The sequence below is a fragment of the Equus asinus genome, chromosome 10 (genome assembly GCF_041296235.1).
Source record: "Equus asinus isolate D_3611 breed Donkey chromosome 10, EquAss-T2T_v2, whole genome shotgun sequence".
Classification (NCBI taxonomy): domain Eukaryota; kingdom Metazoa; phylum Chordata; class Mammalia; order Perissodactyla; family Equidae; genus Equus; species Equus asinus.
Genome location: NC_091799.1, coordinates 24,435,231 through 24,463,108, shown reverse-complemented (window position 1 = coordinate 24,463,108; position 27,878 = coordinate 24,435,231). Strand labels below are relative to the sequence as shown.

At 39.4% G+C, this 27,878-nt stretch overlaps 1 protein-coding gene across 1 annotated transcript; it reads right to left on the bottom strand.

Moving 5' to 3' along the window:
* Nucleotide 1: 1 nt before the first annotated feature.
* Nucleotides 2–20,121, bottom strand: LOC139046497 (complement C5-like). Its single transcript, XM_070519945.1, has 6 exons — nucleotides 20,047–20,121; nucleotides 18,171–18,300; nucleotides 14,857–14,922; nucleotides 7,611–7,698; nucleotides 5,886–5,959; nucleotides 2–225 (listed from the first exon to the last, which is right to left on the bottom strand). The coding sequence occupies exons 1-6, from the start codon at nucleotides 20,119–20,121 to the stop codon at nucleotides 122–124; spliced, it is 537 nt and encodes a 178-aa protein (XP_070376046.1). The 3' UTR covers nucleotides 2–121.
* Nucleotides 20,122–27,878: the final 7,757 nt, after the last annotated feature.

The window sequence follows — 27,878 nt, the reverse complement described above, 5'->3', positions numbered from 1 at the left end:
TGTATATAACAGACAACCAAAATAACTGCTGCTTAAATGAGATATATGTTTATTTCTTTCTTACATAAAAGAAGTCCAAGGCTGGAATGTCAGCTCTACATGTCATCAGAGGCAGGGACCATTATCTTTTTGTTCCACCATGCTGGCATCTAGCTTCTATCTTCAGTGTTACTTCATAGTGCAAGATGGCTGCTGGAGCTTCAGCCATTGTTTCTGAGTTGAGGACTGTAAAAAGAGAGGGCAAAAAAGGGGTCCCTTCCTGGGGCTGGCCCCGTGGCCGAGCGGTTAAGTTCGCGCGCTCCGCTGCAGGCGGCCCAGTGTTTCCTTGGTTCGAATCCTGGGCGCGGACATGGCACTGCTCATCAGACCACGCTGAGGCAGCGTCCCACATGCCACAACTAGAGGAACCCACAACGAAGAATACACAACTATGTACCGGGGGGCTTTGGGGAGAAAAAGGAAAAAATAAATATTTAAAAAAAAAAAAAAAAAAAAGGGGTCCCTTCCTGTTGAATCAACTCTCGTTGAGAAGCCTTTCTTGAAGTCCCATACAATTTATATTTCTTTGGGATACTTGGGACTTGGCTGTACCCAACTTCAAGGGGAAATGGGCAGCAATGTGGCCAACTCAAACTCAGGCTTTGATAATAAGGAGGAAAGAAAGAATGCTGGGTTAATTAGCAGTCTCTGACACAGTGTTTTCATCTTTTGCATTTGATATTCATGAATATTGACAACTGAACAATTAGAAACGTGACGAATTCTAGTCGAACTACCACAGATTATTATTTTTAGCAATACAGAGTATGTTCTCTTAATGGAAGGCAGAATTCATAAGGAAGATATTTAAATATTTCATTTTAAGACGTTGATCTTAGGGAAAAAAGTGAACTCTTCTGCCAGCATGTATTCAAGCCACAGGACCCTTTCGCTGGCAGTCAGTGGCCAGGAATGAGCAGGCCACCGAGAGGATTCTCAATGCAAGGGCAAGTAGCCAAGACCAGCTGATAGAAATCAGGGTGTCAGGCCAAGTTTGGTCAAGCAGATCTTGCTAATTACAAAATGATCCTCAGTTGCAGCAAAGATGAAATTGATATATTGATGATAATGTTGCGGGCTCACGTCTGTGTTTGGGAGTTTTCCTGTGGCTTGTTTGTTTCAGCAGTTACTTCTTACGCCCATCTCAGGGCCTGGCACCTCATTCAGTGCTGATAAATATGGACTGAATGAACACTGTCCACGAACTTGCCTCTGAAAGACTCCCTCTTTTTATTTGCTTTTAATATATAACGACTGGGAATCCATAACTTCAAGTTGCGACAGTATTTCAAAGGAGTCCAGGAGCTGAGTGAAAACCTGAAGGTTTGGCTGTGGTGCCGGAATTTGGAGTTGAGGCCTAGGTTTGGATCTCTGTACTGTAGGCTTGCTCCAGGGCCCTCACCTCTAACGGAGGCATGTGGGGACCATAAATAAGAGCAATTCACTGTTTTCGATTCAGCTGTTTCATAACCTCTTTCTTTTTTTAAGTAACTATTTATTTCATGGGTTTATAATTAGGACAGCAAATCAAAATTGAGAGACCCAAATAATGTTTTTAAAATGGAAATCAATTCCCAAAAAATGTTAATTGTGTGTTTTTATTCTACTTGAGGCCTTCAGTGAAAGCATAAATAATATGCCTAAATCTTGGAAAAGCTGAACCCTGAAGGAAATGAAATTAAGCATATTCCAAAAGAGTTAAGGAAGAATTTAAGAGCTGCGTGGAGCCGCTGTCTGAAAGGCAACTAGCTACCATCACTGCTGAGCGACTCAAGCCAACAAGAACAGTTACCAAATAATGTGCCTTACTGGGACAAATAATGCCATTAAAAAAGCATTTCCATCTTAACTTCTCTTAAAATGTTTTTCTTTTACTAAAATTGAACTCAAGTCTATGATTCTCTCAGATCATTAAAATATTTAGAAGAATATAATTTATGAGGGATACCTACTATCATCCTTACATTTACATTTAATAAAAAATTCATTCTTGTTCAAATTGTTTTCACATCCATGATCTCATCTGTGTGTTTACCAACTCTAAACACGGTAGTTAGGATAAATGTTGAATTCAGAGAGGTCAAGTGACTTGCTCAGGGCCACACAGCCCAATATGAGTGATTCCTGAGCTCGAATCCAGGTGATGCATTTATTTGAGGGATATTCAGCGTGCACCCACTCTTGGCAGGCACTGTACCAAGTGCCGAGGAAGCAAACACAAGGACAGTCGCTGCTCTCGGGGAGCTCTCGGGAATCAGACTGCTGGGCTGGGTCCTGCCTCTGCTACTCGCTGTTTCACTTTGGGCAAATTACTTAACTGCTTTGTGCCTCAGTTTCTCTATCTGTAAAGGGGAAACAAATAAAATACCTACCTCACAGAGTTGTGGTGAGAATTAGATAAATTAATTCTTGGAAAAAGCTTAGGACAGAATTGGACCTTGAGTAAGTCTTCAGTAAATGTTAGATATTATTAGTGAGAGAAACCGACACTGATTAAATAAGCATGCTTATGAGTGCATATTGATAAACTTGACATAAATAATTGGAAGGAAAGTAACAGTTCGATCAGAGTTTGGGCTTAGGGCTCATGGAAGGTTCTCCAAGAAAATGGCTCTGGGTGGAGCTCTGAAAGATAACCTTGTGTTAACTATGTGAGCATTCCAGACTGAGATTTGGGATTTTAATTCCTGGATCACATATTCATTTTTAATACACCGCAACTCTTAGCACACTTAACTTAAGACTAATTTGTTGGTCTGGAGCACCGGAAACCAATTTTTTTTGTAGTGAAAAGAACACAGCCCTGGAAGTGAAAAGACCAAGGTTCTAATTTTAGTTCTGCCATGAGCTTACTGTAGGGCTGGGGAAGCTCATTGATTCTGTTTCTGAAATAATTTAGAAGTTCAAAAGAACACATCCCTCCAGGCCCACTAGAATCTGGCCATGGTTTTTCCTTTCCTTACCCTTGCTGTTTTATCAGCATAAAATATTCAAGTCATTACTTCTACTTGTAAAAATCTTACTCATTCTCCAAGATCCTTCTCAAATGTCAAATCTGCCAATCTTCCTATTTTTAGGGGAGCGCCCTTCCACTCCTCTCCCCAACATTAGCTAGAAGAAGCCTTTTCTTTCTTTTTTGTGTTGAGGTGAAATTCACACAACATAAAATTAACCATTTTAAAGTGACCCATTCAGTGGTACTACATCCACAATGTTGTGCACCCACCACGTTTATCTAATTCCAAAATGTTTTCATTGCTCCACAAAACCCCTTACCCCTTAAGCAGTTGCTCCACATCCCCCCTCACCACTGGCATCCACCAGTCCGCTTTGCGTTTTTTTTTTAAAGATTTTATTTTTTTCCTTTTTCTCCCCAAAGCCCCCCATACCTAGTTGTATATTCTTCGTTGCGGATCCTTCTAGTTGTGGCATGTAGGATGCCGCCACAGCATGGCTTGATGAGCAGTGCCATGTCTGCACCCAGGATTCAAACCGACGAAACACTGGGCTGCCTGCAGCAGAGCGCGCGAACTTAACCACTCGGCCATGGGGCCAGCCCCTGCTTTGTGTTTTTATGGATTTATCTAAGGAAGACCTCTCACATCTCCCGTCATTCCCAAAAAAAATATGACCTCATCCTCACCTAAGCCTCCATTCGGCTTCCCTGGTGAAATGTTAGTTACATACAATTTGAAAGAATCTTTCACTTCCGCTCTCCCCCTGACCGGAGTCCTCCCCGATCAGATGACCTTGACGAACAAAGTGCTCAGCTCAACCTGCATTCAAGTGCAGTGAATTGTGTGCAGTGGTTTTACCATCACATTTCTCAGCCATTCATGACAGCGCCACATATTTACCTACTGACTAAGGTTCCCGGAGTTCTGATGTTGGAAACTGTCCCTTTTAATTGACTCTTGTAAGATTGTTGTTTATGACCAGGAAATGGTCTTTGTTCACCTGCACCCAAACCGCAGCACATCGGCAACACAGACCTGCAAGAGGTGGCAGTGCCCAGAAGTGGGTTGGGGGCCCCCAGGGGGCTCTCATCTTCTCTCAACTTCTTGTATTTTCTTTGCTTTGAGGAAAAGAAAACTATGATATTGAGTTGCTTTTTTTTTCTTATGTATTTCTTCTTGAAAGTTCTACTTAGTGACGCTTATTTGCTTAATCAATTAATGTTTTGAGAGTCTAGCCTGGGCCAGCCAGTGTTCTAGCCAATGCAGATTCAGTAGTGAACGAGACAGGCAAAATCTCTCCTCCAGTTAGGGAGACATAAACCAATATGTGATGAAATATCAGGAAGTGACACATGCCATACAGAAGATAAGGTAGGGTAATGGGGGAGGCAGCATGACAAGGGATGGGTCCTCTTTTAGATAGGCTGGCAGGGAAGGCCTGAAAGATGTGAGCGAACCGTGGGAACAGCTTTGTCTTGAACGTTCAAATAATGGCCATAAATAAAGATTCATTATCATGATTATTGGTAAACTTAGAAAAAACTTTTTGTTATAGGAATTTCAAACCTATACAAAAAGTAGAGAGAGTGGTATAATAAACCCCTATGTACCCATTACCCAGCTTCAGCATTATCAACTCGTGGTCAATTTTATTTCCTCTGTACCCGTCTCTCCCTGCACTCCCTGGATTATTTTGAAGCAAATTCCAGCATTATATCATTTTATCTGTAAATATTTCAGTATATATTTCTCAAAGACAATAACTTCCTTTTTTAAAACATAGCTCCACCCTCAAAAATAACGATAATTCCTTAATATCATCAAATATCTAGAGAGTGTTCTATTTCCCCCAACAGTTTATGAACTTTTAAAATAAAGCAGAGCATGGAGTAACTTCCATTAGCCCTAGAGTAATTCCTTTTAAGGCACGATAGTAAAAATATTAATTACATACTCAAAACTTTTTTTTGGTACAATTTGTTCTGCTAGATGTATAGGCCTGAATGTTACTGCATTCATAACGGCTGATAAATAAGGGAATGATAGCACTGTGTCCTACTGATTCATATGCAATTTTTTCCTAGAACTTTAAAATTTTTTATCGCCATGTAATAGCAGCTGAACACAAAGTACATTTCTCAGCTGAATGCTGCCAACAAATGAGAACTAGAGTATTATGACATGATGCCCATTCACCCCGACATATTTTCATCTTGGCTCAATTTGGCCATCAGCTTCCCCAGATGTCTGTGCATTTCGTTTTCCCCATAACTCAGCCGCCTCAGCCCTCCTTCCACCCCACCTTCTGTCAAGCTACCTTTACTTTTTTTTCCTTAAGACAAAGTACCGTGTTTACTATAATGTTTTTTGTTAGAATTTAATATCTTCTTAACTTTATCAGGATTGTTGCTCTTTTGTTGTTGTTAGTGCACTGGTTACAAAGTTGCGTAGATTTTTTTAACAGTCTGTCCCAATCCTATTTTTCACTGTAGCAAAGAGGTCATTAACTATTATGGAACCCACTTACTGGGTGAAAATATAAAATTGCAAAAAATCAAATGAATATTCCTAAAAGGAATTTACAAATAGTACTGATTTGCACTGTTATCCATAATTTGGGAGAGAACTCAGTAATGAATACTGTTTTTATCCTCCACCTCAAAATCCCAGCAAATCAGAAAAGTTTTAGGAAAGTGGGAACTTGAAATCATTACTCACAAAGTAATGGCTTATAAAAACATTAAATGAACAAATATGTTCAGAGACATAGATATTTCTTTTTTACCCTAGGTTACAATAAGAGTCTGAAATATGATAGTCAATAAAATGATAAACATATTACAATGAACAGACTGTTCCTTAATTCAGTAAATCACACTAGCTGCTTACCTTTACTTGAAATGCCAATACCTTGAATTTCCCAGGTGGTTAAAAAATCAGGTAGCATCAACTCCAGCTGATGCCTAGAAAATAAAATATTTCAGCTGTCACACACAAGTGAGCCTTAATTAACTTGGAACCAACTTAAGATGATCTTCTAATAATCAGCATATAGGCTGAGCCCATACGGGCTCTTGAGGCAAAATCACAGGAAAACAAATGTTAATCAGTGGCTACAGGTGGGGATGAGGTTAAGAAAAGAGCAGAAAATAACAAGGGTCTCGTACGTATTCAGAACAATTGCCTATACATCTATTATGTTGAACCAAATGAAATTGTTATTTGTGTAGGTCAAGAATGTAGAGTATACAAAAACAGTTGAAATAAAAGCAGTTTTCACCATACCAGAGTCCATTAGTTAATTTTTCTTTTCAGTGGACGTTTCCTAAGTGTCTATTATGTACATGGCACAGTCCTAAGACTAAGTATGGGGATAAATAACAAAGGGTCTGCCTCCAAGGAATTCACTCCAGAAGAGGAGACATAATACATAAACAAGTAAATTATCATGGAAGGTAATAAGTGCTTCAATAGCATCCATGTACAAACTACAGTCATCTGTCGCTGAACGGCAGTAATGCATTCTGAGAAATGCATCGTTAGGTGATTTCCTTGTTTTGCAAACATCATGGAGTGTACTTACACAAACCTAGATGGTAAAGCCTACCACATACCTAGGTATATGGTACTAATCTTATGGGACCACCATCATGTATGCCGTCTGTCATTCACTGAAAGGCTGTTATGCGGGGCATGACCATACAGCGCGAATGCAGAGAAGTAAGTACTTAATTCTTGGAGGGCCACTTTTGGAGAACCCAATGTCTGAGCTGGGTTGTCAAATGTGAAATGGAGTTTGTTGCGGGGGGTGGTTAAGAAAGAGGATTTCTAGGGAAAGGTACGAAGACTGCACAGAGCAGGTATCGTTGAGACAGAAAGGGCACAACAGGGGAGGGTGGCAAGGGCTGCTGGGAGATGAGCTGGAGCTGTTGGCAAGAGACCTGGATGAAAGCGTCTTAATCCGCATAGATTTTGCTGGGTAGGTTGTGGAGAAGTGGTTTTAGGTGGGGAAGTGACATGATCGGACGTGGATTTTAATATAATCATGGGAGCAGCTGTGTTTGGAGAATAAACTGGAGCAGAGAATTGAACAAGGCTGGAGTCAGGGAGATAAAAGGAGGCTGTTGGGGTAAGTCGTGTTCACTGAACAAAAATCAATCACTTCCCAAGCCTTACAGATAATCAGTGTTTTACAGTGTGTGTTTATTATATGAGAAAAATATTGCCTCCTTTTGTTATTTAGATAAACAGCGTTGGAAATACATGCCTCAATGGATGGTACACATTGTTGGACAGTTTGTTACAAAGCAGTTGTCTACAAAGACTGAAATAATTATATAGAATTACAAAGCCCAGCTATCACCCCAACTACATGCTCAGTAAAAGTTCAAGTTAAGTGAAGCGGCATTCTTCTACCAAGATCATTAGTTCTACAATTAATCCTGCTACTGAGGGAAAAATCCACCCAACAACCAGCCAAATTAACCTTGATTACACGTCAGTGCTATCGCTAATTATCAAAGAAACCCTTGGAAGAGTGATAGACCATTTATTTATCATATTTGAATATTTTACAGATTTCCTAAAGAAAAGAAAGCTAAAGTCTTAGAATACCTTTCAGGAACATGATATACTTTCCACAACCAGTTTTCTAAAAAAATGCTGCGTACATTGCTGCTCATTGTGTACACTTTTGATACCTCTAAATTAGAAATACAAAAACACAGGGTAAACATAACACATAATAAAGTTACATGTTAAAGCATGATGTTAACTTCTTTTTTTTGATGAGGAAGATCGGCCCTGAGCTAACGTCTGTTGCCAATCTTCCTCTTTTTGCTTGAGGATGATTGTCACCACGCTAACAACTATGCCAGTCTTCCTCTGTTTTGTATGTGGGATGCCGCCACAGCAGGGCCTGATGAGCAGGGTGTAGGTCCACACCCAGAACCCGGACCAACAAACCCCAGGCTGCTGAAGTGGAGCGCACGGACTTAACCACTATGCCACGGGGCTGGCCCCAGCATGATTTTAACTTTTAACCAAAAATTTTAACGAATTTGGTCAAATATTTAATTTTTGTGATATCAAAATAGAAAAACAAAATCCTTGATTTAAAGTGTCTAAAATATATTAAGTATAAAAACCAAGGTGCAGATTGGTAATATCCCACAGGTATAAAACAAAATACATATAAATAGAGAAGAGATGTAGATATAAATGTTTCTATAGGCAGAGAAAATTTCTAGAAGGGTATAACAATTGTAAACAATGGCAATATCTTAGAAAGCAGGCGGGGAGTGGGGTCAAGGATTTTTACCTTATACTTCACACTCTCCTATACAGTATTAGTTTAATAACGAAAAGTAGTGTAAATTTTTAACAAAAAGGTAAAGAAGGATGTACCAAAGCAAATCAAAAAGGCAAGAAAGGATACAAAGCAACAAGAAACCACATTCAATAGAAAACATAACAGAACGGGAATAAGTACAACTCAACAAACTTGAATGGGCTTAAAATATCTCATTAAAAGTTAGATGTTCTCAAAACAGGTAAAGAACAAAAAAACTCGTCTAGAAATGGATTTAAAAGGTATACACTGGGGCCAGCCTAGTGGTGCAGTGGTTAAGTTTGCACGTTCCAGTTTGGCAGCCCAGAGTTCACCAGTTCAGATCCCAGGGATGGACCTACTTGTCACTTAGCAAGCCATGCTGTGGCAGGCGTCCCACATACAAAGTGGAGGAGGATGGGCATGGATGTTGGCTCAGGGCCAATCTTACTCAGCAAAAAGAGGAAGGTTGGTGGCAGATGTTAGCTCAGGGCTAGTCTTCCTCAAAAAAGAAAAAAAAAAGGTATACACTACCACCAAACGATATAGGAAAGTTGAAAATACAGGAATAGAAAATCATATACTAACCAAATACTGACAAAAAGTAAGCTAGTAGTTAAATAATGACTTCTGATAAAATAGAACTCAAAACACTTAAATGAAGTAAAGAGGAATATTTTATGTGCATAAAATTACAACCTACTAAAGAGAAGAGAGAGTCATAAACATTATGCACTTAGAACATAGCTTTGCAATATATACAGCAAAAAACTCTAAGAAATATAAGGAGACATCTTAATCAACAATTTAATATTGAAAATAAACGTAATAAACTTTAAAAAGTTAGAAAAAGAAGAACAAAAAAAACAAAAAAAGTAGAAGGAAGAGATTGATGGACTATTAGGGAAAACCCAATAAAATAGAAAACAATTATAAGAGGCTGGCCCCATGGCCGAGTGGTTAAGTTCGCGCACTCTGCTGCAGGCGGCCCAGTGTTTCGTCAGTTCGAGTCCTGGGTGCGGACATGGCACTGCTCATCAAACCACGCTGAGGCGGTGTCCCACATGCCACAACTAGAAGGACCCACAACTAAGAATATACAACTCTGTACCCAGGGGCTTTGGGGAGAAAAAGGAAAAAATAAATAAAATCTTTAAAAAAAAGGAAAACAATTATAGACGTGATCAACAAAACTAAAAGCTGTTTCTTTGAAAACACGATACAACAAACTCTGGCAAGTCTGATGCAGAAGAAAAGAGGATACAAATTAACAACAATACATATAGGGAAATATTTTTGTAACCTTGGGGTGAGGAAAGCTTTTCAAATCAAGACACCAACCCCAGCAGGTCTAGGCAGATGTGGCCACCTAAATATTAAATACTCCTAATGCCATAAACAAAGGTTAAAAGACCAATGGATTGCGAGAAAACGCTTGCAACATACTGATCATATTTTACATATGTGTGCGTGTGTTATATATTTGCAACTTATATAACCGACAAGGATTGGTTTCCATGGTGTACAATGCCTATACAATGATAAGCAAAAGATACACAAGCCAAACCCAAAATTGACAAAGGTATAAAAGGTTAATTCATGGGAGGAATATCACTGAACAACAAACATATGTAGACACATGTAATGATTGTCAAATTACATGGAATCAAGTTGCTAAATAAAATGAGATATCACTTTTGATTTATCAGATTGGCAAAAAATATAGATGAATAATATCCCATTTTGGCAAGGGGGTTAAGGAGTAGGCCTTAAATACAATTAGTTGGAGTGGAAATTGGTACCATCTTTTCAGAGGGCAATTTTCAAGTATACATCAAATTTGTAGATGTGCCTACACTTTGATTCAGCAATCCTATCTATGACAATACCATCTATCTTATAGGAAAAAAATACATATATGCACAAAGAGAGATGCAAAATGATATTTTCCTTTGCAAGACTGTTTCTAATAGTTGAAAATCTGTGGAGAACTTAAATACCCATTGTAGGTAGTTGAACAATGGCCCCCAAAAGATATGTCCAAATCTTAGCTCCTGGTACCTGTGAATGTGACCTTATTTGGGAATAAGGTCTTTGCAGACATAATTAAATTATGGATTGAGAAATGTGATCATCCTGGATTAGGGTGGGCCCTAAATCTTTATAAGGTGTCCTTATTCCATATAAGGTCTAAGGTGTCCTTATAAGAGAAAGAGAAGGAGAAGACACAGAAACACAAGTGAGACAGCCATGTGAAGACACAGGAAGAGACTGGACTGATGCATCTGTAAGATGAGGAATATCAGGAGCCATCAGAAGTTCAAAGAGACAAGGAAGTATTCTTCCATAAAGCCTTTGGAGGGAGAGTGGTCCTGCTGACACCTTGATTCTGAACTTCTGACCTCCAGAACTGTGAGAGAATGAATTTCTGTTGTTTTAAGACACCAAGTTTGTGGCAATTTGTTATGGCAGCCACAGGAAATTAATAGACCCATTAGTGTATGAATGGTTAAATAAATTAAGGCATATCAATATCATCAAATACTGGATAATCATTAAAAAGAATAAGACAGCTTTCTCTGTACTGACATGGAAATAAGTTTGTGATATTCTGCTAACATTAAAAAAAGGCACATTGCAGGGGCCCATGGTGTAGTTGTTGGGTTTGGTGAGCTCTGCTTTGGCAGCCTGGGTTCACAGGTTCGGAACCTGGGGCATGGACCTACATCACTTGTCAAGCCATGCTGTGGCAGTGACCCACATACAAAAGAGGGGAAGACTGGCACAGATGTTATCTCAGAGAAAATCTTCCTCACGAAAAAAAGAAAAAGTACATTACAGAAGTATATGGATCCCATTTATGTAGCATGATCCCATTTATGTAGAAATCTGTTCACAGTAGTTAACCCTCTGGGGCAGGGGGAGTGTAAGAGAACTGACAGAGAATTTTTTAATGTTTATTCTTAAATTTTTTATTTCTTTTCCTCTAAATTTTATTGTTTGGCTTTTTTTTAAGCCTGTAGATTATATTACTTATATATATATATTTATATATATATATATATATATATTTTTTAGGAGGATTAGCCCTCTTTTCACTGAGGAAGACTGGCCCTGAGCTAACATCCATGCCCATATTCCTCCACTTTATATGTGGGATGCCTGCCACAGCATGGCTTGACAAGCAGTGAGTAGGTCCACACCCAGGATCCAAACTGGGGAACCCTGGGCCGCTGAAGCAGAATGTGCGAACTTTTAACCACTGCACCTTTAAATAAAAAGTTATTTAACAAGCAGAATGTTTGCAACTACGGAGGTGATGGACGTTAAACTTATTATAGTAACCATTTCACAATATATAAATAAGTCAAATATACTGTACACCTTAAACTTGTACAATGCTATAAGTCAATTATATATCAATAATACTGGAAAAATTTTTAAAATAAAAGAGTTTAAAAATAAGTTTTAAAAAGTCATTGACTCGGGGCTGGCCCCGTGGCCGAGTGGTTAAGTTCGCGCGCTCCGCTGCAGGCGGCCCAGTGTTTCGTCGGTTCGAATCCTGGGCGCGGACATGGCACTGCTCGTCAGACCACGCTGAGGCAGCGTCCCACATGCCACAACTAGAGGAACCCACAACGAAGAATACACAACTATGTACCGGGGGGCTTTGGGGAGAAAAAGGAAAAAATAAAAATCTTTAAAAAAAAAAAAAAAGTCATTGACTTTTTAAAGTACAATGTTAAATTAAAATTGCAATATTTTTCTTAGTTGTTCTCTGCCCTGACTTGTGTGATCTCCACAATCATACAGTTAACTAGAATTCAAATGAAACCAAAGAAAATAGGTTGAAAAGTAGGTCATTAAACAAAAGTTTAATAAATTGCATTCATCACTATTGTCCACACAAACCATATGAAACTGAACTAAAGGAAATTCTTTTCTATATATGATTATTGGAATTCCTTCTACTTCTAATATTTCTTGTTGGCTATGCTTTGTGGCAGAATCAAGAATAATATTTTGGTTCTTCAAGCTATACTATTTTCTTTCGCCAGATTCTAAGTATCACTCGGGGCCAGTGACACATGCACAGAATGCATATCACAGATTCATTTAGTCAAGTATTTTCATTTTACAAATTAGCTCTTAGAGGATAAATAATGAACATAGCTGCTACAGAGTGAGTTGGTGGTAAAGCTGGGACTAGTGGTGTCCAAGTTAATATTACTGCCACTGCCTGCTCTGCTTTTTCGAGTTAACTGCAAGAGTTTATACTTCATTTTTTCTACATTAAGCCTATTTTGGAAGTACTTCTTCCCATGGCAGCACGAACTCTGCCTGGCACCCTCCTACTGCACTGCCTATGGAGTAGGAGTTTTTACATGTACCTTGCCTTCCCACGATTACAGAGATGTGAAAAGTCTCATTCCACAGGTGATTTGCCAGGTTACAACACTGAGAGAAAGCTCTGGAACAAATCGGGCCAATGGTAATCCGTGCAGCTCTTTCCTCCTTTTGATAGGCTCCATAGTAACAGCACTTCCACATCCGGGGATGTTTGAAATTGGAGGCTGAGATGATGATACCACCTTCTTAGCCAGGGACAGATTCCACATCTTGAGGCTGGACTAAGAGGCCGTGGTCCAACTTCTTCCCGGGTGCCCCCTGCCCACACCCCATCTAGTACCACTGGTCAACCAGCCCCTGCTGCAACAGCTCCAGAATGGGAAAGTGTTTCCTCCCTAGGCAGCCTGTTCCACTTCAGAGAGCTCTAATCGCTGGAAAATTCTTCCTGACATCTTCTAAACCAAAATCTAACTCCTATTACCAGCCCCCTTGTTGGTATTCCTCTTGTGCAGTAAAACTCACGTAATCACAAGTTCCTTGAATATTTGAAGATAATCATCATGACCGCCTAAGTCTTAGCCTTTCTCTGGTAAACATCCCTGGGATTTTTTTATTCAGATCATGTGTTCATGGGATATGATTGGTTTCAAAACCCTCATATAGTCACTCCCCACTGGACACTCACTTGGCTGAGACAGTCAGGCTGCAGTCAGTATAAAGCCTGCATGGGTGTACAGAAGATCAAGAGTGTTCACTTAGGTTGTCCTCTTGTTTTCTCAAAAACCGCTGAATGGGACTTTAGAATTGATCATGTCCTTCTCTATCACGTAGAGATGAGGAAAGGGTGATGCAAAGAGGGGAAGAGACTTGTCCATGTGGCCACAGCTGTTAAGGGGCAGAGCCAGGGCTGGAGCCAAGAGGCAGTATTATCAGGTGAAAGGCCTCTGGACCACAGAATGGAAGCTCTGACACTTGTGGCAGCCCCATCTCACCCAGTCATTTGGACTTGCAGAAACTCACTTTGCCGTCAATAAATGATTGTAATTTCTGTCTAGCCTAGGTCAGAACATGGCTTTGGTAAGGGGGCTTTAAAAAGAATAGAGCATTGCGAGTTACTGTTTATTGAGTTCCTCCTGAGCTAAGTGCTTTTCCTGCATTCTCTCATTTAATTCTACTAACTCTGCAAGGCAGAAATTGTCTCCATTTTGCAGAAGAAGAAACTGAGGCTCCAGGAGATTAAGTAACTTAGCTAAGGTCACATAGCTATAAATAGTAAGCCAAGAGTCAAGCCCACTCTCTGATTCTAAAAACATTGTTCTTTATGTGATGTCTTCTAAAGATGCTATTTTGACAAGTACATACTGTAATGGGAAAACTTTATTGATGTCATCATCATTAGTATTAAAGCATAGTATCTGTAACTCCTCCAGTAATTAATGTTATTGACAGTGTACCTGAAATCTAAGTGGTATATAAAAACTGGTTCTTTCAGACCCATCTTCCAAATAATCTGGACAAGTCCTGAATATCAATGCACCAAAGAAAAGGAGTAGCGCTCAGTAGAACATAGTGGTCACCAGTGCAGTGGGCTCTGCTATCAGTCTGACTTGGGTTTGAATTCTGCCTGTGCCTTTCACTGCTCCATGACATTGGGCGTGTTAATTATGATTAATTTCTCTGTGTCTTGATGTCTTCATCTGGAAAATGGGGGTAATAAGAGTACCTACCGCATGTGATTGGCATGAATGTTCAATGAGAAAATCTGATTATGAGGCTTCCACAATGCCTGGCACATAGTAAGTGCTTAATTAGGCTTAGCTATGATTATTTCATCCTAAAGTTCATCAGACCTAGCTTTTGTGAGAATTTAATGGAAGTCATACATTTAACTGCTATACCAGCTACCCTGACAGAGAGTAAAATCTGAGACAATTAAAAACTGACTCTATTATAACTACAGAGAATGAACATGATGGTGACCTGTTTCCTTTAGGTTAAGACTGTGATAAATAAATGGAGGTTAATTTACCAAGTTTGCCTTCCCCCTATGGAAAATAGAAGCTGGAAGTGCCCACCGATCTTTTTCACCTGCTCTACATCAACCACCTAGAATGACAAAATGTAGCAGACCCTGGGCGATTCCATCATAACTTCTGAAAACAACAGAAGACATTGGAGCACCTGGATTTTCTATTTCCTCTTTCAAGTCTCTTCTGGACCTGAGAATTTTCTTAAATGATCCATCTGCTAAAAAAAGAAAAACAGAGAATATCCCTTAGAATAAATGCTTCCATCAAATTATCTAAATGATCAATTCACAGAATTGGACTGGGCACATTTTATCAGAGATCATGTTCTATTTCCTACAGCAATTCTGATCTCTACATGCCCTTAGTACAGGGATGTACGCGAGTAGAGTGAGCATGTTTCTTGGTAGTGGTATCATTATTTGCTCTTTGAAGAGTATTACCTCAAGAAGCTCAAATAGGATAAGAGAAAAAGCAACGAATGCATACATTTTAAAGGTGGTTTGTTCATCTCTTTAAAATATATTTAGTGAGTGCCTCCTCTCTTCCGTTAGAGAATAGAAAGATCAGTAAAATCCAGTCCCCAGGATCAAGGGATATCTCAAAAATCTAAAGACGTGGAATGGGAGTTCATTCTATTGATATTATAATGCCATACTGAGTACAAGGGAACAGTTAGGGGCTGAATTGTATCCCTAAACAAATTTGCATATTGAAGTCCTAACCACCCTCCCCCACCCCATACCTGAGAAGGTGACCGTATTTGGAGATAGTGTTTTTAAAGACGTAATTGAAGTTAAAGTAGGTCATTGGATGGGTCCTAATCCAATATGACTGGTGTCCTTATAAGAAGAGATTAGAACACAGACGCAAACAGAGGAAAGACCCTATGTAGACACAGGGAAAAAGTGGCCATAAAAAGCCAGGGAGAGAAGCCTTAGAAAACACCAACCCCACTGACACCTTAATCTTGGACTTCCAGCCTCCAAAACTGAGGAAATAAATGTTTGTTGCTTAGGCCACCCACTCTGTTATGGCAGCCCTAATACAAGAGGAGAGCACTAATACAAGAGGAGAGGTCAGTTCTCCAAGGCCAGCTTGGGAGTAGGGGTTAGCGGAGAAGGTGAAGCTTGAGCTTTTATAGCAAATCGGAGGAGGAAGGCACTCCAGGCAGAGGTGTGATAGAACAAGGGTCCCTCTCAGGAGCCCCAAGGAGACAAGTGAGGTTTGAGCACAGGGCCTTTGAAGAAGGAAGGAAGGAACACAAGAAAGGAGATGATCTTGGAGCAGTTTAATCTCACCTAAGATAGATTCTATCCTGAAGAGGTAATTGGAAGCTGACAAAGGGTTTTACGCAGAGTGCTGACAAGCTTATCAGAATTGTGCTGTAGGAGTGAAGGAATGGAAAAAGATATCCGTGCAAATGGTAATCAAAAGAGAGCAGGGGTGGCTATATTTGTATCAGACAAAATAGACTTTAAGTCAAAATTGTCACAAGAGACAAAGAAAGACATTATACAATGAAAAAAGGGTCAATCCAACAGGAACATATAACAATTATATATGCACCTAACATCAGAGCATCTAAATATATAAAGCAAATATTGACAGAACTGAAAGGAGAAAAGACAGCAATACAATAATAGTAGGAGACTTCAACAGCACACTTTCAGTAATGGATAGAACATCCAGGCAGAAAATCAATAAGGAAACAGAGCAGTTGAACAACACTCTAACCCAAATGGACCTATCAGACATATACAGAAATTCTACCCAACAACAGCAGAATACAAATTCTTCTCAAAAGTACACAGATTTTTTTCTCCAGGATAGATTACATGTTAGGTCACAAAATAAGTCTTAACAAATTTAAGAAGATTAAAATCATACCAATTATCTTTTCTGACCACAATGGAATGAAACTAGAAATCAACAGCAAAAGGAAAATTGGAAAATTCACAAATATGTGGAAATTAAAGAACACACTCTTGAAGAACAATTGGGTCAGAGAAGAAATAGAAAAGGAAATTAGAAAATACCTCAAGATAAATGAAAATACAACATACCAAAACTTTTGGGATGCAGTAAAAGCAATGCTAAGAGAGAGGTTCATAGCAATAAATACCTAATTTCAAAAAGAAGAAAGATCTTAAATAAACAACCTAACTTTACACCTTAAGGGACTGGAAAAAGAAGACCAAACTAAGTCCAAAGTTAGCTGAAGGAAGGAAATAACAAAGATTAAAGCAGAAATAAATGAAATAGAACAAATCAGTAAAACTAAGTGTGTTGGTTTTTTGAAAAGATAAGCAAAATTGACAAACCTTTAGTTAGACTAACTAGGAATAAAAGAAGATTCAAATAAATAAGATCAGAAATGAAATAGGAGACATTACAACTGATGCCACAAAAATAAAAGGGATCATAAGAGACTACTATGAACAATCATATGCCAACAAATTGGATAACCTAGAAGAAATTAAAAGGATAAATTCCTAGAAACATACAACCTACCAAGATTAAATCATAAAAAATATAGAGTCTGAACAGACCTATAACTAGTATGCAGTTTGAATCAGTAGTAAAAAACCTGTCATCAAAGAAAAACCCAGGACCAGATGGCTTCACTGGTGAATTCTACCAAACATTTAAAGAAAAATTAATGCCAATCCTTCTCAAACTCTTCCAAAGAATTGAATAGGAGGGACACTTTCAAACTCATTCCATGAGGCCAGCATTACCCTGATACCAAAGCCAGATAAAGACACCACAAGAAAATAAAACTACAGGCCAATATCCCTGATGAATATAGATGCAAAAATCCTCAACAAAATATTAGTAAATAAAATCTAATAGCATGTTAAAAGGAGCATACACCAAGACCAATGGAATTTATTCCTGGATGTAAGCATGGTTCAACATATGAAAATCAATTAATGTGATGTACCATTTATATATGGTGGAATACTATTCAGCCTTAAAAGAGAAGGAACTTCTGCAATATGCAGTAACATGGATAAACCTTGAGGAGATTATGCTAAGTGAAATAAGCCAGTCACAGAAAGACAAACAGCGTGATTCCACTTATATGAGGTATCTAAAATAGCCAAATTAATAGAATCAAAGAGTGGAATGGTGGTTGCCAGGTGCTGTGGGAAGGGAAACTAGGCAGTTACTAATAAACAGGCATAAAGTTTCATTAAGCAAGATGTGTAAGCTATAGAGATCCGCAGTACAACATTGTACCTATAGTCAACAATAATGTATCGTACACTTAAAGTTTTGTTAATAGGGTAGATCTCATGTTAAGTATTCTTACCACAACAAAATAAAGATTAAGAAAGTTTTAATTAAAAAAATTATGCTGTGGGAACAGTGAGGATTTGGAGAGAGAATGAGTGTGCGTCCAGGAAAAGCTGTGTATTTCCATAACAAAAATATTAACGTTAGTTGGTTGAAAACAATTACCATCTTGCTGGGAGTCATCTGCATTTGCATTGGTGAGGACAGGGAGTCCTGCTAAGTAGAACACTTCAGCACTACTCCTGCCACCACCTGTTCCACAGTCCTGGTCACTTTTATCGAAAGATCGAAGTACCTGTTCAGAAAGGAAATCATTCCCCCAGAAAACAATATTCAGTGGCTGTTATGAGGAATACCTGACTTGTGGATAGTGTTAGTTGCAAGTCACTCACTTTTAAATGTTAAAATCTAATTCTCCAGTTTTCCAAACCTTTCTTTCTTTCCCTAGTTTTCACCTCATGAGTTTTACAAACACATGCTATTCAAAATTCTCTCAAGAGCCAAGACTTCAGCACATAACTTTGATATGGAAGTTCCTAGAAAACAACTTACACTCTCCCTTTTTGAGGCTTTGCATATTGAATTAACTAATAAAATATCCTTTGAATGAATGAATGAATGAATGAACAAGTAAATGAAATACTCACTACCCCTCATGGTCCTTTTCCAGCTCTAGGTTGTAAGTTCTGAGAGGGGTGAGACCCTGCATTTTACTGCTCCACCCAAGATAGAGAAGAGCACAGAAATGGGTAAGGATGCTCAGGGAATTATTTTTGGTGCGGAGGGTTGACTCCTCCTCAAAGCTTGTGACCATGACCCATGTGACCCATGAAAGTGTATGGGCTATTGCGGGTGGGAGGGAGGGACTTGGCTGGGGAAGGGACAGGCAAGGGGAGACAGCTATTCATGACTGCAGTTTCGTATGTAGCCATATAGTCTCCCACACCATGCCCCTGTTTTCTGCTCCCCTCTCCATCACCTCTCCAACGGATTTAATACACTCAGTGCCCTAGAACCCCAGCATTTTCAGCCATATCTCTTCCCTGGAGTGAGCAAGAAATTTAATTTTATGCATTAGCTTAAAAGGTGCCCTCTCTCAGAGTCAATAAGGTTATTGCTTATTCCGACAAACAGCTTAGTAAACAAGATGATGTCATCAGTCACTGAAAGGAAGATAGTTTGGAATTGGTTGCATTTGAAGGTTTGTTTCTGAATGTGGATTTAACTACATTTTAGTTTATTCCCAGAGAAAATTGCCTTTTAGCATTTCACTGAGGATATTCCCAAATAAGTGTGTTCATGTAATATAAAATAAATTGGAGGGTAAATTAACTGGATAACTATCCTTTATATATCTAAAAGGATAACTAAAAGAAGTAACTCAGACCAAACAAGTCACTTGCTTCTACTCTGTGCTGAGATTCCACGCAGGCCCTAAGTCACCTAATATCTCTGTGTCTCAGTTTTCCTCGTGGATAACATGGGAACTCCACTAGATAAAGATTTTAAATATCTTTATCATTGATACGCATCTCAGAGGATGGTTGTGAATATTCAATAAGATAATGATTTAAAGTTCTTACAAGAATATTCCGCACACAGTAAGTGTTCAATAAATGTTAGCTGTTGATATTATTATCCTTAAATCTAGCTGAGAAGTCAGACATCGGCATAATTGCATCCTTTTCCTTTATTCTGCTCCCATGACTAACCCCCAGAACCCTTAGAGAATCCTGGTGGCCACTTGGCCCCAAGTCACGCCAAGCATCAGTAACCACAGCATTTACCATACTTAACTCTTTCCAAGGGATTTTTGCTTCTTTCTTGGGTGCCATATATAGCACTGTTCAATGATGATAATGCTACCTACGATTCTGACTGAGTTTCCACAGTAAGAGATATAGCTTCGCCTGGAGAATATATGTCTTTATTTGGAGACAAATGGATCTAAAATTAGTTGAAAAAGAAAGTATGTTAGTGTGAGATTACACAGTCACTCAGGAGGAACTCGGGCTGGGGAGAGTATTTGGCTCCCCTGGACCTGGTTGCCACACTTTTCTCCAATATTTAGATGGACTGAGTCAGACACTAATTCTGCAGTCTGCTCTCCTGTCATGGTGTAATAGACTAGGAGACGGGCTGTAGGAACCATGTGCTGAGTCACGGAAAGGTTTAAAAGTTGGTAGGATGAGGGGCTGGCCCCGTGGCCGAGTGGTTAAGTTCGCGCGCTCCGCTGCAGGCGGCCCAGTGTTTCCTTGGTTCGAATCCTGGGCGCGGACATGGCACTGCTCATCAGACCACGCTGAGGCAGCGTCCCACATGCCGCAACTAGAAGAACCCACAACGAAGAATACACAACTATGTACCGGGGGGGCTTTGGGGAGAAAAAGGAAAAAATAAAATCTTTAAAAAAAAAAAAAAAAAAGTTGGTAGGATGAACCTGGGAGCTTCTTCTCTGTGCCAAAGTGTACAGTTTTGCCCTTAGATGAAATCTAAAAATACACAGTAACAAATACTCATCAGAGTGGGCTTAAAGTTGGGCTAGTAATTAGGCAGGTGATAAAGAGGAAGAGAACTAACATCCATTGAGCATCTACTACGCATTAGGCACATAAACATGAACATATTCAATCCTCCCAATTGCATATTGTGGTTTTATTCATTTAGTAGTTATAGAAATTGAAGCTCATAAGCTGTCTCATTAGCTTAAAAGGTGCCTCTCTCAGAATCAATGAGGTTATTGCTTATTCCAACAAATGACCTAGTAAACAAGATGATGTTATCGGTCACTGAAACGAAGATAGCTTGGAATTGTTTACATTCAAAGGTTTGTTTCTGAACATGGATTTATCTAGGAAGTGAACTCTGACCTTGCTGACTCAAAGCCCATGACTTTTCAAATATAATATGCTGCTGATCTTGCTAGTTCGTATTTTAAACAGCAATGAACAACGCCTGGGAATCACTACATCCATTCTTGAGCTCAGGACTTAAATTCTTCCCTTCATAAACAGGGAATATTCTTAAGGAATGCCAGCAAGGCCTGGCAGTCCGATGCTTGGTAATGAAACGTTGACCAAATGATTGGCGGTGAAACGTTGCTGAGGTCACTGACTAGTCTGGGGACTGAAGGAAGGCTCTGATCAAACCCTTGGCATCATGCCATAGAAGGACTATCAGTCTAGGCCAACTACTTGTGAACACGGCAGGTCACGCAACCTCTCCAATCTGTTCCATTGTCTCCCAGCTCTAAGAAGTGTTGTGAGGCTCTGCTATGGGGATGTTTGTGAATGTGCTTTATAGACTATAAAATGCTATGTGAGTTCACCTATTCATTCACTAAATATCAACTGAGTACTGTTTTGTGTCAGATAAGAATCGTTTAAAGGATTATTTGCATAAGAAAATGCTGCAGGTAGGGGACTAGATGCAAGTAAGATAGTATTGAATTTACCAAGTAATTGTAGTGTGTAATCTCGTCAACATATGGACTTTTAAGGGTAACAGTTACGCTCAGATGTTCTCCCATAAGCAAACTCTTGTAACTGTCTGTCCAGCTAAGGGAAAGGAGACTTTGGCTACGTGATTTTGTAGGCCACTGCTTGATAGTCGTTGCTGGCCTGACATTCTTCTGGATTCTTCTGAATTCTTCTGGGTCATCAGTTTTGACCTAAAGAAGAGAGTGTCAATAAATGTAAAACACTAATCCTAAACTTTGTATCAATGATGACAAAGATGATAATGGTGGTGTTGGTGTTGGTAACCATTAATACTTTCCCAGCATTCACTTAGTGCCAGTTCTGGTTCTAAGTGTTTGACATGTATGAATGTATCCACATACCTTATAAATCTTCAGGCTTCACAGCATCTTATGAAAAGCAGATTGGCATTCCACTGCCTTAACAGTAAGGTAAGCTATGTTATCAAGTGATTACAGAAAGGCCATTGATTAAAAAAATAATAAAATTAACTATGAAAATCTAGGCTACAGTGGAAGAGTTCAGTGAAGTCAAAGAAGAGAAAGGATCTTAGATCTAGGGTTGGCCTTCTTTCTTAAATGACATACCAACTTATTGACTCATTTCCTTCTGCCACAGGCTAGCAGAAACTAGGAATTTGGGGAAAGGGAAAATGTGGGTAGAGATGTGGCAATAATTCTTAAAAGCTAACACAGATGTCAGTTGTGAATGGATATGGTGGTGAATAATTTTACCACTTCTCAGGAGAGAGATGGGGAGAAGGATTTAGGAAAGTAAACAAGATCTGTTCTTGAGGGTAAAGTGCAGGGTCACAGTGAACTCATAAATATACGTGCCATGCTGTACTAGTTCTTGAACAAGAGGCTGGAAACATCTATGTTTCCTTGAAGCTGAAGAATTAGGTTATTTGCTGGTGAATGTAACTTGATAACAAGAACAGAGGAAAAATGGTTCATGCTATTAGAGAAAAAGGAGACAATGATATTTGGCTCTTGCTTAGGTTTGGAAAGAAATGTATGCATTCAGCCAATCAATATTTACTGGTCCCTAATATGTGTCAGGAACTATGCTAGTTGCTGGGGACAAATGTAAATAAGATGGACACAGCTCTCGCCCTCAGGAAGCCTGAAATCCATGAGACTTTCATGGGGTAAGGAAAACATACTCATATTAACAGAGGGTAGTTAGAGAAGGACATGAGTGGAGGACATGATTGAAAAGTTGACCCCCAAATAAGCAGGAGTTAGGGAATCAAAGAACTGAGGAAGGAGAGTTTGAGGTAGACCTGCAAAGGCCTGTGGCAATAGAGAGCAGGCTATTAGGGAGTGGCAAACTGCCCAGTGTAGCTGGAGTTTGAGGTGCGATGGGAAGAGTGATGAGCAATGCGTTTGGAGAGGGGAGCAAGAACAAGGTCAATAAAGATCAGATTTGTGTCTCAGAAAGATGACTCTATCTCCTTTGCCAAAACGAGGAGAGTGACTGGGAGGAGAGTGAATAACTAGGTGGCGGTGGGGCCGTTCACTGAAACAGGGCACTGGGAGAGGTCTAGGTTTGAGGCTGGCAGGTGGTTGGTTGTTAGTTTTGGACAAAGCCATGTTTATGCTTCTTTGAAAGATCCAAGAAAAAGATACGGAGAAGGCAGCGTCTATAAGGATCTTGAGTGTTTAGGATGAGTCTTCAGCATAAGCTATGGGAGCAGATGGAATCACAGAGGAAATATGTCAAATAAAAATGTGTCGGGTAAGAAGACAGGAGGGTCTAAATAGAACCCTGAGGATCACCCCCGTTTAGAGGGCAAGCTAGGGATTATTGGTCCAAATTGGAAGCTATAAAGAAAACAAAGGAGAAAAAGAAAAAGCAAGGAAATGTGGAGTCACAGAGGCTAGAATAGATTATTGAAAGAAAAAGACAATGGTCCACTGCACCAAACGTCTTGGAGAAGGCAAGGACGATAAAGACTGAACAATACCCAGCGATCTCGGCAAGTAGCTCACAGGTAACCTCGGTGAGAGCAGTTTCAATGGAGTGGTGGGGGCCGAAGCCAGATCTCCGTAGTTTGAGGAGATCTGGGAGGGGAAGAAAGGAATGCAGGCTATTCTTTAGTGTAGTTTGCATGTGAATTGAGGAAGAGATGACGACAGCTGGAAATAATGGACCAGAGAAGACCCTGTCTGTATTCTTGTATTCCACTGGCAGTTCTTGTTCTAAATTTTCCTGATTGAATAGTATTATGTTTAGCATAAGAAGAAAAAATTACTTCCTAGATACAAAATTGACACTCATATCCTTTATGGAATGTTCAGTACACTGAATTGTATTCCCTGTGCCCACAAGTCAAATGTTTCAGAGAAGTTCACTAGGCTTATACATAAAATCTCCTTCATCTTTCCTGCACGCTAGCGACCACACAGACTGAGGTGCTATTAGAAGATACAAGAAATGAGAATTTTGCTCACGTGAAACTCCAGCACTGTCACGTCAGAGGGAACGTTAACTACAAATGAAGCTACTCCATCATTGTAATTTGTTGTGCTTTTTCTTGGATCCAGAACTCTCTTCTCCGGAGTTTTGCCAGCTGTTTTGCCTTCAGGGTTACTGTGATCCCTCCTACGAAATGGGCAGAGGCACCCCTCACCTGCACCTGTTGGACCAAATCCATTCCAAGAGTTAATACTGACTCTTTAACAAAAAGAAAACCCTAACATAATTCATTCCCAAGCACGGGCTTGGTAGAATTTAATTCAGTAGTCAAATGTGGTTCTCTTAAGGTTGTGTTTTAACCACTCCTGGCATATATATGAATTACATTCAGTTCAATGTACAGTTACTGAGTGTTTAATAAGAGCAGGGCACTGTGCTATGTGCTTGTATATAAGCCATGGGTTGAGTGAAATTATTACCAGGCCTGGATCTAGACAGTTGTTTTTCAACATGGCCTGGTCCTATTTCTCCCCGCCCTCATTCTATTCTCCATTTAAGTGTTTACACTGAAGGTCACACAGGAGCAACATGTAGCAGAGATTCTTTTCCTCTGTCCTTTCACAGACTGAAAATGCACCGTATTAGATTTTCTACTCTAACCTTCATGGAATATAGAATCCCAGGCTTTAGGAAAAGAGGAGTAACAACCAAATCCAGTGTGTAGGGAGAGAGGACGTATTTGACATCAGTTACTTTGGTTTCTTGGAAGAATCTACCTATTGGAATAACATGCATCATTTTGAGAATTTGGCAAGTACAATGCAGCACATCAGTCTGCATGGGCACCCATTCTGTCTCTCTGGATTTCTTTATCTGGATAAGGACAAGCCATTCAACCATTCCTTGGTCATTCACATGCACTTATTATCCTAAGTCTGGATGATTACTATGGTCACTGTGGAAGAGCCTGGCCACTCCATGGACTAGTAAAGTGTGGTTTTCAAGAGGTTGGTAAGATCCCCATTCATGAGTTTCAGCTACAGCGTTCAGTTCCAGACCATCTATCAGACCATTTATCCCATTTATTTTTCTTCAAATAACCAAGCAGAGCCTCATGCCTGCAAGTAGTCGACAATCTGGTTAAAACAGATGCTCAAGTGTGAAATAGCACACTCTCATTTTCAAGGCAACATTCAAACAAATACCAGGTAGTATGGTAGAAGATGTGTGTGAAATATTTAATAATATTTAAGCAAACACCCAAATGACTCAGGGATGCTTTCATAATGTGAATAATTTTACCATCTTATTTGTTTATTGCAAGTAAAATTTTCTGGTACCAGCATTACCTGTTCTTTTTAATAACATAAAAGGCTATCCTAGGGGCCGGCCCTGTGGCGCAGCAGTTAATTTCCCTGGTTCGGATCCCGGGTGTGGACAAGGCACTGCTTGGCAAGCCATGCTGTGGTAGGTGTCCCACAGATAAAGTAGAGGGAGGTGGGCATGAATGTTAGCTCAGGGCCAGTCTTCCTCAGCAAAAAGAGGAGGATTGGTAGCAGATGTTAGCTCAGTGCTAATCTTCCTAAAAAACAAAAAAAAACAAAAGAAAAAGGCCATCCTTTGCACGTGGAGTAGGGAGGTCACCACTACAGAAAGACGTCTTTCATGAGCATCTCCCCCTCACAGAGCTGGTGGACAGTATTTTGGCAGAGTGTATCTGGCAACTGTACTTGCCCAACATTGCAGATTTCTATCCAAATTTTGGAATAAGAAAAGGCTGTGAGAAATGAATTTCTAGATTATTTTAGAAACTCATCTGTACTTTCGTTTACTTCCACAAAAATATTAAAGTAGTTGTTATTTAAATCTTTTGGACTTTTATATGACAGATTTTTAATTGCCTTTGAAGTATTAAAATTGATTTGTGCAGCTCCATTGATCGGCTGTGTTTCAAAAGGGGGACACAAAGGTAGAAGCTGTAGTATTAGAGAACTCGCTAAGAGGCAATAGCAAATTCTGCTTTCATCAGCCTACAAAATCTTCACTTGACAATGACATTCTGGTGACAGCTAGTGGTAACACAAAGCATAAGCTTGAGTCTATGAGGTACACTTATAACTGATTAATATTTAGGTCATTGCTTTGGAGCCTGAAGCCTCAGGCCATATTACAAAATCACGGAAAAAGAACCCTGGTTAGGACTGAAAATCTTTGAGTCAAAATCATGTCTCATCCTGTTCAGCATCTGAGGCTATAATTTGGGTACCACTATCTATCTGACGAAACCTTATCTAATGTCCTGGATACTATGTCCACAAATAAATAAAACTGCTACTGGAAGCAGGTTTTTGCAAACTCAAACTTCCAAATTGAAGACAAATATCACTGTAACTTATTTGCTTTCATCAGTGGAACCTCCGGAAACCCAAAGTATTATTGGTTTTGTTTTGTCTAGTTTAGTTCTATGAACTTTTGGGAGTGAAAGCCCGTTTTTAAACTCTATACTCTGGTGAATTGCCCCCAATTCTCCATTTCTGTGAAGGTAACTTGATCTCTTCTTACCTTTGTCTTTTGTTTTGCTTCAAGCATCATTTCTTTTCCACTATCATCTAAATCTTCTCTTAACCCAAAAAAGACAGAAATTCAGCCTCAGTTACATTCTTATTATAAGAATATCTGTCAAAAGAGAATATAATAAACCCTTTTTTGATAAATTAATTATGGGTAGTGAGATATAGATAAAATATAACCACGGGAAATTTGCTTTTTACTCTTGAAACAGCGTTCACACCCAGTATTGCATTTTATCCTTACGCTCTGCAGAGGCAGAGCTAAGGTAGGTATTTTTATTCCCGTTGACAAATGAGGAAATTCAGTCTCAGATGGATGAAAAAGAACCTGCTGAACTTCCTACAGCTTTTAAGTTCGTAGCAAATTAGTGGAGAAGTGAGCTGAGGACCCAGGTCTCTGTAAGGGGCACACTTCTTCTGTGACTGAAGCATGGTGTGGCAACAATAGGGACCCTCTCCTCAATGCTCCTTATAGCAAAAGGCGCAACACCACATCCATCCCACATGTACTGGAGGCAAGTTATTGTCAGCTTAGCCCCAGATTTGCCTTTTGAGTCAAAGAAAAACATGAACTTTCCCTATTTAAATATAAAACAGGCAAGCCAGTGTTCCCACTAGCTCATCTGCCAAGTGTGATTTCTGGGCCTGGTCAATCAATTCTATAACCACATTTGATAATTAAGTTGTATGATCAATTAATATTAACTAGGTCACAAATAAGACGTGAGTGTTTTCATATCATATTTCTAATACCTAAGCAGTTGTAGTCACCTGAATAGTCACCATGATATTCAGTCTTCCGGATTCTTTGCTTACAAGATTGTAAAACAATTGCAAGACTGGAGTCAGCAAACACACTTCAGGAAATCTCCCTGAACCCACTTCCCACAACTCTGGGAGATACTATTAATCACAGCAGTTTTTACCTTGACCCTCAGAGTCTTGCTCAACATAGGACCCCAGGCAAGCACTACCAAGCAGCCATTTTTGACTCTGGAAATGAAACCTGTTTGCCATTCAGGGGCTAGATGAATCTGAAAATAATAATTTTCTTACCTAACTTTTAGAGTAATCTTGTTAAGTCCTCAAAGTTTTTATGGCTAATGAAGTAATTTTCTGGTTCTATTAAGATAAAGAAGTGTGGTTTTGCCAAAAATAAACCTAAGCAAAAAAATTATATCCTTTAAACTCTATTTCAAGCAAGGAACCTTTTGTTACAATAAGATAGACGAACAAACACCAGTACCATAGATATCCTTCTCTCTTGTCACACAATCATCAATACCCCTCGGAAGGCTGTTTATCCTCCAGTCAGGGGTCAGTCTCATCTTTCTGCTCCAGCAGTGATGGCCTTACTAGAGCACTTGTGTTACTGTCAAAGTGTGAGCTCCATGAGGACAAGT

What these genes read in the sequence shown, in the direction of transcription:
- LOC139046497 (XM_070519945.1), bottom strand. Translation starts at nt 20,121, where the DNA reads ATGACAGGAGAGCAGACTGCAGAATTAGTGTCTGACTCAGTCCATCTA. An exon ending in GAGAAAAGTGTGGCAACCAG is followed by an intron (nt 18,301 to 20,046) that starts GTCCAGGGGAGC and finishes CTTTCTGAACAG; the next exon opens with GTACTTCGATCTTTCGATAA. An exon ending in TATTGGCATTTCAAGTAAAG is followed by an intron (nt 226 to 5,885) that starts GTAAGCAGCTAG and finishes CTCTTTTTACAG; the next exon opens with TCCTCAACTCAGAAACAATG.